This window comes from Solanum dulcamara, chromosome 8 (genome assembly GCF_947179165.1).
Source record: "Solanum dulcamara chromosome 8, daSolDulc1.2, whole genome shotgun sequence".
Taxonomy (NCBI): domain Eukaryota; kingdom Viridiplantae; phylum Streptophyta; class Magnoliopsida; order Solanales; family Solanaceae; genus Solanum; species Solanum dulcamara.
The window spans coordinates 69,990,408-70,001,386 of record NC_077244.1 but is presented as its reverse complement, the minus strand read 5'-3'; the positions used below and the strand labels follow the sequence as shown (position 1 = coordinate 70,001,386).

The 10,979-nt window shown below is 34.4% G+C and overlaps 2 protein-coding genes across 4 annotated transcripts; one reads left to right on the top strand and one right to left on the bottom strand.

The window, feature by feature from the left end:
- The first annotated feature begins 173 nt into the window (after positions 1-173).
- Positions 174-2,236, top strand: LOC129899079 (ABC transporter I family member 17-like). The gene is made up of 4 exons (XM_055973874.1): positions 174-356; positions 730-1,056; positions 1,149-1,336; positions 1,719-2,236. The coding sequence occupies exons 1-4, from the start codon at positions 266-268 to the stop codon at positions 1,971-1,973; spliced, it is 861 nt and encodes a 286-aa protein (XP_055829849.1). The 5' UTR covers positions 174-265; the 3' UTR covers positions 1,974-2,236.
- A 135-nt stretch (positions 2,237-2,371) lies between these two features.
- Positions 2,372-10,033, bottom strand: LOC129899077 (uncharacterized). 3 transcript variants are annotated; one of them, XM_055973873.1, is made up of 20 exons: positions 9,944-10,033; positions 9,585-9,807; positions 8,634-8,888; positions 8,121-8,245; positions 7,846-7,890; positions 7,657-7,738; positions 7,506-7,574; positions 7,261-7,431; positions 7,074-7,139; positions 6,183-6,251; positions 5,726-5,896; positions 5,588-5,646; positions 5,277-5,447; positions 4,218-4,321; positions 4,007-4,104; positions 3,179-3,301; positions 3,054-3,096; positions 2,926-2,966; positions 2,723-2,784; positions 2,372-2,636 (listed from the first exon to the last, which is right to left on the bottom strand). In XM_055973873.1, the coding sequence occupies exons 2-20, from the start codon at positions 9,777-9,779 to the stop codon at positions 2,576-2,578; spliced, it is 2,010 nt and encodes a 669-aa protein (XP_055829848.1). In that variant the 5' UTR covers positions 9,780-9,807; positions 9,944-10,033; the 3' UTR covers positions 2,372-2,575. The 3 variants fall into 3 exon arrangements, 2 of the variants coding, with proteins under 2 accessions (XP_055829848.1, XP_055829847.1); XM_055973872.1 differs by lacking the exon at positions 9,944-10,033 and having other exon boundaries at positions 9,585-9,920; XR_008769473.1 differs by lacking the exons at positions 2,372-2,636; positions 2,723-2,784; positions 2,926-2,966; positions 9,944-10,033 and having other exon boundaries at positions 4,007-4,094; positions 9,585-9,920.
- Positions 10,034-10,979: the final 946 nt, after the last annotated feature.

Sequence of the window (10,979 nt, the reverse complement as noted above, 5' to 3'; positions counted from 1 at the left end):
AGTATCCCCACTGAAAGCTCTTATTACTTCTATTATTATTGACATTTCTACCTAAAAAGCAATTACGTGTTTAAAATCAATATTGATGACATGACATTACTAAACTTCAGGAAGAACTAAGGAAGGTATATTTGTCCTATGATACTTTAAGAAGTCTCATTCTGACACGAAATAAAACGAAAAAGACTATATCTTTCATTTAGTACTACTTGTGTGCAGATAATTAAGTGACTACACTGAATCTCAGTTTGATAACTCACATGCCATGGAGATATCACAAAGTTATTGCAGCAAAATTAGTCCTGATGATTCTAGTCCTCAGCTCCATAGCTCACACTCCTTGGAGATTTCACAAGGTTCGTTGAATCAAAACTCATCTTATGTTTTGTTTGGGACCTTAGATTAATTTCAATCCACAGGCAACTTTTTCCCCAAAATTTGAATTCAGAGAATTCAGATCAAGGACGGAAGCATATTACTATGTTCCAGCTACAACCTTTACTTTGAAAAAATAAAATAATGATAGTACCTGTAGCAGTTTGCATGCACCTTGACTAATTTTACTAGTACAGCTCACCATTCTTTTGATGTTCATCAAAATGCTTAACATAGGACATTTTCCTGCTAAGTAAGTCAAATTGTTTTGTTGATGAATGATGAAGTTACATGGACTTCAGACTCATATAGTCATATTTTTTCCCCCTTGAAATCTGTGACGATGGTGAGCAGGAGAAAGAGTCCATCTTCTAGCAGTGGAAATGAATGTTATTAAAGGTGAGGCAGAAAGTAAGATTGAGGTTAGGGGACTGAACAAGGTATCAGATAAGGGTGATTCTATACTGAAGAGCGTTAGAATTGACATACCAAGAGGAGTAATTATGGGGATTATTGGCCCCAGTGGTAGCGGAAAATCAACACTTCTACGAGCAATAAATCGATTGTGGGAACCCCCTAAGAACACAGTTTTTCTTGATGGTACTGATATTTGTGATTTGGATGTGCTCTGTCTTCGTCGTAAGGTTGGCATGCTGTTCCAGCTTCCAGTTCTCTTTGAAGGTATGGTTGTTAAATTGGACTTAATATTGGTACTAGTCCATAAAGATCAAAGTAAAAACCCAGCTAATGATGCTTGATTGATGAATCTGTAGGTACAGTGGCAGATAATATACGGTACGGGCCAAAACTAAAGGGAAAGAAACTAAGTGATAATGAGGTTTACAAGTTGCTGACTTTAGCTGATCTAGACTCATCTTTCTTCAACAAGTCTGGTGGGGAACTATCTGTTGGCCAAGCACAGAGAGTTGCACTTGCTAGGACCTTAGCTAATGAACCAGAGGTGAATGAAACACAACTATAACTCTGCATATGTTTGAGATTAAATTGTTTTTTAAAGGCATAATATATATGACCCTTAACTTGGCTTCAACTGGCAATTATAACCTCTAATTTTACTAATGCACAAGTAGACACTTTAACTAGTTTTGAACAAATAGACACATTCGTCCTACATGGCAATTCTGTGTCTTACATGGCGTCCTACGTGTATTGTGACATGTGTGTCTATTTGTTCAATTTAATACAAGTTTAAGTGTTCAGCACACCCAAAGTTGGAGGTCATAAATATAAAATGAGGCAAGTTAAAGGACATTTTTATGTATTATGCCTTATTTAAAACTGGAAAGAGGACTCTGTTTAACCTTCTGTTCCAACTTTATAAGGTTCTGCTACTGGATGAGCCAACTAGTGCATTAGATCCAATATCAACACAGAATATCGAGGACGTTCTCGTAAAGCTGAAGAAGGATCAGAAGATGACAATTGTGATAGTTTCTCATAGCATCAAGCAAATGCAGAGAATAGTTGATGTAGTATGCCTGCTTGTTGATGGAGAGATTGTAGAAATTATAAAGCCCGATCAACTCTTTGAAGCTAAGCATCCCATGGCACTAAGATTTCTTCAACTCAGCTCCTAGTGTTTTTTACTCGAAAAGTTAACTCAGGGACAAGGAAAATATAGTTGTAGCAGGTAACAACTATATATTAAAGGGGTTGTCGAATACTTCATGGCACGAACTAGCGGAGAAGCATGATAATGGGTAGCAAATGAGATTCAAGTTCACCAAAATATGAAAGAATCTCAACCCATTCGAGTGACGCAGTGTCAACTCAGGTTAATTTAGCTACTTAAACTACGTGTATAAATACATTTTAATGAATAAGTATTTCAAATTGCAAAGACCACCACCTCCCACTACATTCTTTCCGATGGCTCAACCAAGAAAAACGGAGCAAATTCTTGTAAAGGTTTTAAATAGAAATATGAATTAATATCACCACGGATGATATTCTCTAAACTTCAACATGTACACGAATCAGCCAAGCAAAACAAGAATAAGCAGAAACAAGTTACAAAAAAAGAAAAAGGCAACCCTAGTGCTGGGGTGCAACTCAGTTGGAGAGCTGCACATACCTTCACCCTAAAAGTGGGATGAAATTTAAATCTGTCAACTCTGGTATCTCATTTACAAAGTCAGCTATCTCCTACACTTTGATGTAGACTACGCACAAATTTATGTCACTTTGGGCTTTTATTTTCTGTTTTATATTTTTGAAGCTCTTCCTGGGCACGCTCGAGCCTACATGTCAAGGAAACAGACGTTTCAAGACCACTAGTTATAATTTCCGAAATAAACATGCAAAGATTAATGTATAATCATAATACCTCGACCGTAAATCAGCAATTTCACGATGTAAATCCTTTTCCCTGTCAAGAGCTGCCTCCAACTACGGAGAAAGAGAGAAGGATGTCATATAGTATGTTGGATCCCCCAAAAATGAAGAAACGAGAGAAACTATAAAACAGTAATTCCTGGTTATGGTTGAATTTGAGGAGGATGTCGCAACAAGATTAGTAGAAATCCATACCAGTGATTTCTCTACTCCAGCTGAATTTGATGGAATACATCCTGCATCCATGGCAAGGTTAGCTGAACAGATGAAGTTAGACCTTTTGATAAGATACACATAAATTCAAGAGGCATTAATTGCTGCACCTGTGGAGTCAGTCACTTGCCTCATTGCACTAAGAATACTCTCCTGTTAGATGAAAATCAGTTTAACAAAGTTTCTAAGCAGGACAGAAAATCTTAGAAAGTCATAATTTTAGATCCATTCTTACTCTTCCAATAATAGTTGCCTGTAAAGCGTTTTGCAACACAGGAAATATGGACTGGGAAGAATGATTTGCTGGTGTAGGATCAGGTGGCAATGGTTGAGTAGCAGTCAGATTTTCTGGAGTCGCCTGCATAATCCATAAATTCTTTTGATAAATACAATTAAAAAATGGAAAAAAAAGAAACTGAAGATAAGATCAGTGGTTTACTGGACTTTAGGAATTAGCAACTTGGTTTACATTTATAGCCCTTTACCTATCTGTTTCTGATTCATCATACATTACCAAACAATTTGCATACCCTACCACTGCATTAATAACTCAATCCCAAAGCGAAAATTCCAAAATATTAAACAATTTGATGCAATGAGATTAATTAAACAGCCCTGAAGAATGAATTAAATGTTATAATATCAGTGGAAATTCGTGAAGAGACATAGTTGTCACTGATGAGAATGACATGCATACTCCAGAGCTCGAATGATATGCTTAAAACTTAATCTAGCAACACAGTCCTTATCAATGATGAGAACAACATTAGCCACTGCAAAACTAAAGAGATTCTTGAATACTTCAAACATCGACTAAAGCAGAGATACCAAATGAGATACTTATATCATATCTGTTTACCAGCTAAGAAAACTACTTCTTAGAGAGAGAACAAAAGACAGAGGGGGAGAGGGTCCAGGGGGAGGGAATGAGGTAAAAAACCACCTCCATGCTGTTGCTCTTTTGGAAATGAATTACCTGCAGAAACATGTAAGAAACGATTCCCCAGTTCAAGGGAGATTCAGCATTATTATTAAAGATAAAAGTTAAGTGCTATACATTCACCTTTTCCAAGTCAACATTCTCAGAGGTAACTTTAAATCGTCCTCTCTGCTGAACAACTTGATACTTAGTCTTCTCCTCAAAATCTTCACTGCTACCGGCTAAATACAGTCTTTATTTAGCAAGCAAAAATTAAACCAATAAACGCCAGAATGTACTAAGATGAAAGTGTGTTTATAAGATCAATAAAACATGCTGTATCATTATAACTTGCCTGAAGTTCTTGAATGTTTACTTAATACTTCAGCTGGCAAATCATCTGCTGTTTGAGGAAAAGTCACATTGCAACTGGATACATTTTGGGATGAACTTTTATCACTAAATACAGAAAACAAAAGACAATTTTAGAAACTCTGCAGAAAAAAAGTGGTACCACAGAAAATGGTTGCTTATCAAACTAAAGAAATAAGCACATAGAAAATGACTTCAAGTAAAGGGAATTAAGAAATCAATGTACTTAATTTGTATACTAACAAGAATTTCGCAGTTCACAAAAGCATATCAAAATAAATTGATTAAAGAAAATTGTAAACAAATTGTCCCAGGCATTTCACTCTTTTACCTATTTAATTTCCTAAAAATCGGTAATTTCGCAAAGAAACTAGCTTTAATCCAATGAAAATCACTCTGGAAAGTAGTCCGAGTTTCATTCTAACAAGTGAAGACAATTTCAACTGAAAATTTTCTAATCATTTAAGCGTTTGGTAATGGCCTCCAATTTGCTACCTAATCATTACAGAAGTAGATAAATAATTGGTATAACCTTCTTTTTCATTATTCACAATATCCAAGGCTTGATGATGTTAGAGACTTAGATGTGCTCGAGGCTCACAAGCATTACAAAGAGTTGGTGGTAAGACATTGTTGCAAGAGGGATATGCAACGTGGTACGAAATCCACAAGTCAGCCATACACTGAAGACTTTCCCGATGTTGGAGAAAGCAATTTGGAAACCATATTTTATTTCCTTATCTAACAGGGAATGGAAACCCAATAGTCACTTGTATCCTCTTTTACAAAAATTGAGTCAGGGTACAATATCCCTGTCAATTTAAATGTATTAAGAAGAGAGCAGAATCCCAGTCAAAGTATTCACTTTTGGAGAAACAAAGAGCTGATACTTAATAAGTCAAGAAATATAAAATGCTGAAGATAATAGATGCTACAACGTAAGGTTTAAAATTTCACATGGAAAATGTTTAGCATCCTCGAACAGGAGATAGACCACCTAGGAGAAATAGTCAAGGGAGTTTTGAAATGATTAATGTCATACCTATGACAAGAATTTATGGGAATTCCCTCAAATGTTTCTGCATGAGTCCCTTCTTCACCTTTTCCCACAAAATTCATCTCCTCTTGGCATGGAGAAGAATTTTGTGAAATTTGAGCTTCATGGAATGAACTAGCAATGCTTAAATCATCATCAAACTTCTCATTTTTAGGTCTGAAAAGTAGAAACAGGTATAGTTGAGCATCTCAAAAGTAATAACGCGACCGTATAATATAAATTTGGTAGGTCCTTTGAATTAGGAAAAAACATGACACAAGAGCAGCTGGTTAGAGTCTCAACATAAGATTGTTTACCTGCTATAATCCATGGTGCGGTCGGCAGGCGAAGGAGGAGCAGATGGATTGTTACCATCCTGTTAGGAGATGTATAATTAGGAGGAGAGACCCAAAATTGCTCCCTATCATATAAAACCAAAGGGAACATCTACATACAAATCCTGTAACATCTGAATTTTGACTTCCAAAGGAGACTTGATGCTGAAGCTTTGGAAGTTTTAGCGAAGATAACTGATATTGAAGCCGGTTTCCTTGGTTGTCAAGCCCTGGGAGCGCATCTGAACTCCCACCATGGTCATTCTCACCAATAATTTCCTCATCTGGAATCTAAAAGTAAAAAGGGGGACAAAAGATATTGGTTGCAAACTTGCATTCATATCCCTTGCTTTTAGGGAAAAATCCAAAAAGGATAATCCATATGTGAAATCGTCTTGTAGCAAGTTGAGAAGGTGAACCATTAATTTTTAAAAGACTGACAAATTTATGCTTGAGAAAACCTGAGCACCACTATGCCCTCTTCACATCACATGCATTTCTCATCGAAAATCAAAGGCTAAAGCACATGTATAAAAAATTTATTGGTACAAGTGCAATAAAATATAGGTTCAACTACCAAGTTAGCCTGTGCCTTCAAATCTTCAACGTTAAAGCTCCAGCAGCTAATCCCACGTTTATATTCATTCTGCACATGTTGTTGAAGCAGAGTAAAGTTCAAATTATTATGTTAAAAGGGACTTTCAAATCATTTACCTTAACTATAGGCCAGAAAACGAGAAAAATGGCAGGGAACAATTACAGTTTAAGTTCGTTTCTTTGCTTTGCTTTTAAGCATAATTCTTCATATTTCTTGTATCAGAGATAGTTAAGTTCATTTCTATTTTACTATCAACTAGAAGTTGTATTCTTAGAGCTATAATCTGTCTGGGTTGAATTATCAAACAGTAACCTCCAAGTTAAGAAAAGGCTTTTCCTGTAAGTGGCAATCCTAAAATTCTCATGAAGATTTTTGCTGGGAAAACATAGGTGCGGTATTGTTTAAATTCCTAGAAGTACATCTACTGGAGCTGTGTGGAAAATGATGTCATATTAGGTATAAAGCATAGCAAAATAATATGTATGCCAAACTAAATAAAATCCCTCGATCTCTTTTCCCAGCAAACTGCCAGTATCCTGTTTTAAGTCTAAGCCACTAAAAAGTAGTATTACATAATATTCATCTGCTATATCAAATCTCCTTTTACTGTTTCTGTTACATATTTGCTAGTATTAAGAACTTTAAATTGAAAAGGAACCATCTACTTGTCAAATGCAAGCCTAGCATATATATATACATATATGTGGGTGTGTATAAAAACAAGCAGGATACTGAATACCACACCTATATTATTGCTCATGCATGTCTAAGAATCCTTATGATTATTCTAATATATTATATCATAGTATACATATATCAAACCATCAGAGCCTTCAACTAGTGATGTGGCTATGGTTATGGGGCACCAACCTGTGACATTTCTTCTTTCTGGCCATCTGGTATCTTCTTTTGTGCTAGCATTTCTTCTTCTTTTCTCTACAATTAAGAAAAGGTTTTGTTTCCATAGAAATACTGAGGCTATGTTGTCATCTAGAAGGAACATATATGTCCTCAAAAAGAAGGGAATTATGAATCTTATTGTGGAATGGCAACAGACCTTCAATTCTTTCATGCAATCACCAAGAGGTGGCAAGCCTTCCAACAATGTTCTTGCTACATAATCATTAGACCTAGCTTTTTTAAAGAAAGAACGCTTCAACAACTTTTTGGCTGAAGGCCTTTTTGAAGGATCTTTTACCAAGCAACTAGCAATCATTTCCCTAAAGGACTGAGAAGGAAAAAAGAATTGCATAGATGTTAATAAAATAATTGAAGGATAAACAATAATAGTTTGATATATACCTTCGAGAACTTCTTGTCCCTCTCAGAATCAAGGCGTGGAGGTTCATTTTTCAATGTCATTAACAACACCTGCAAAGTGAAAAATATGAAATGCCTTTGTGGTCAGAAAGGTTCCACAAGGAAAGGATATACAGGGTGTGACTTTCAGTACCTTCATTGGAGGGTATTTTGAGAAAGGAGCATGTCCATGAGCAAGCTCTAAAGCAGTTATGCCAAAAGACCAAATATCAGCTCTGTGGGGAACCATTGCAAAATATATATTTTTTTAGAACAAAATATTTCCAATATATAAAGTAAACATATAGGAAAATCAGAATATTCAAATACACAGAAATAATACTTGAAATCATAACCATGCACTTGCTCCATGACCTCCGGTGCCATCCTGTAAAAGAAATCTAAAATTATGGAGAAACAACATGTATTTTGAATCTGAACTTATCAATATTTTTAATGTCTAAGTTTCTGAATGTGCACAATGTAAACACATCTATTGCAACATATCCTCATTGTTATGTATAAACAAACCAATGTTCAATGCTTATCAACTATTATATGCATTACATAAGCTAAAATGGAGAAAAAGACAGAAGCAATCTCTGAATTAAAGCATACCAACAAGGAGTTCCAGCAAATGTATTCCGCATATGCTGCCTGTCACCTGAATCAAACATGTAGGCCGATACACCAAAATCTCCCAACTTTATTCCACCACGTGAATCAATGAGAATATTTCCAGCCTACAATAACCATACAAGTATGGCGACCTCAAGTTCCAAATGTTCCAGAAAAGCTATCGTCCTGAACAGCTTAGTGATGTTAAACTGTCCATGTGGTTGCTAAACTACCACCAGTGGTAAAGAATTTGTCCTTTTTTATATTTGCATGAGATGTAAAACTCAACAGGCATCCTAAATATTCTTCTTTGATTCCATATCCAAACTCCAAAGAGATCCTCAAATGAAATTAATTAACAAGTTGCAATAGAAGTCCAATAGACACCCTATGTAATGCAGCAGAAGAATTCTAACACTGAAACCTCATGCTTGAAGATGTAATCTCATCAAACTCTTAAAAACAGCTGATGAAAAGAAACTAGTAATGAATTTATGTAACAGATGGACTTACTTTGACATCCCGATGAATGTAGCCATGATCATGAAGGTATTCCAAACCCTTTAGCACTTCACGTAGAATTGTTGCAATGACGACCTCTCCAAAACCATCTGGATAAGCAGACTTCAGTATGTGGAGACAGGAACCTTGAGCCATGTAAGGCATGACAACCCATAGATTGTAATCACAGACAAAGGAGCAGTATGATTTAAGAACATTGGGATGATCAACTAGGACCATTATTTGTGCTTCCCGTGAGACAGAGTTCTGGATATAAATGTGAAAAATGAATTCAACCAATTTGTTTCATCATATAATCAAATTATCCTTAAACCATAATGCAAACAACTAATAATAACTATTTGATAAGATTATTCATCCAAAGATAAAAGAAAATACATTACATTCAATCTTGAGAACTCTATAATTTTAGATTCACAAGCTTGGATTCACATGAAAACGCAAAAATCAAGGAGATCTTATCCAAGGTGATAATTTCAAAACAGAGTTTTTTGATAGCACAACTTATTCCTTAGCATTGGTCTCCATACTAACTAAGGCAGACCTCTTCCTTAGCTGCTTCTACTAGGTAGGATAAGTCATAAGTCCTGCCTCATCAATCCTTCTTTTGAAAAGCAAAAACACTATTTTGTAGTAATTCAATGGAAAAGCTTATATGCCTCCAAACCATTAATATAATAAGACCTTTATGAGTAGCTATTTCAGTATTGAAAACACCGGCTGCCAAAGCTCAGTAAAACTTCAGAAATCAAAAGACTGCTTTTAATTTGTCCATCCATAGACTGATAGACAATTTCAAGGTGCATCTGAAATGTTGTGATCAAAGTATTCTGGACATAAAAAATGGAACTTGGTGACCGAATTATAAGAAAAAGTAACACGCATCCCAGTACTTCATATTGAGGCAATAAGTAGACCAAAAAAAAAGCTGAAAATTTGTACCAGATCACATTTATCGCGCTCGAAATCCAGTATTTTGATGGCAACGATCTCATTGAGAGGAATACAAAGAGCGCGATGAACCAAAGCGCTAACTCCTTTCCCTATTTCCTCAAAGACTGTATACTGGTCGGATCCAATCGGATATTGTGTTCGCTTTTCGCTTGGTATCTTCGGTAGATTTGCTTTCTTCTCCATTATTCAAAAACTCTGTTCTTCACTTGACCTATTGTACGTCAAAAACACAAAATTACAGCTTGCATGAAATGCACAAATCCCAGATTCTACGTATATAAAAGAGCTTCAAATCCAATGCAGAGAAATTGAACTTTCAAGCACTACAAGTAATCAAAATCGAATACATAATGAGGAAAAAAAGTTGCGGCGTTTTGGTTCATATCAGTAGACTCCATTATATATTATCCTCTGCGCCCCAATTTTTGCTTAAGGTTTCTCCGTATACGTGTTGTGTGTATGATGTATCCCATCTCAATAGGTATAGTTTTTAATATTTTTTTAAAAAAAAATCAAGTAAATATAATTAAGGAAAAGGGTACAGTATATCACTCGTTATGAAAGTGACTCATATATATTCTTATTATTACACAAATGACATTTAATATATTGCCACTTAATTAGTAGTACAATAAGTTATCCCTCCCTTTGGATGATATAGTAATCCTAGGATAAAATAGGTAAAAAGACTAAAATATCTCTTTAAATCTTTTTTATATATCACTTGTCATATTCATGTATATTCACACTATTTTTAATATCATGTGTAATAACATTTACAACCTTTACTACTCATTTTTTGTATTAAAAAAAATTATACTATGTAAGAATAATTTTTATTTATGAATTTATTTGACTAATTTTTATGTTTATTTATATTTTGATTTCGCTACTACTAAATTATATATTTTCAATCATATATTCTTTTAGTCACTTTAAAGCTTGTATTTTATATATTGATTAAAATGAAAACTTTAACATTTTATAATTTAAAAGTGAGATGTGCTTAAATGAAGTGATATAAGTAATACATCTCTTTTACTTTACCAAATTTAAGATGGAAGTTTTATTTTTAAGCTAAATAAGATGAAAGTTTTATTTTTAATATGGTACCATCATGGGGAATGCATACACAAAAATATTTAATCTAAATAAAATGAAAATTTTATTTTTAAAAATGAATAACTAAAGCTTGCAAAGAAAATATTTTTAAAAAAGACTAAATAAAGTAAAGTGTATTTTTTGTACTTAAACAATTTGTTCTTAAAATTTATCGAATACATGTTATTTTGAATACAAAAAAATAAATAGTCATTACAAAATAATCTCAAACCCATCATAACTAATTTCAACATAACGTATCACCTCATAATTAATCACATC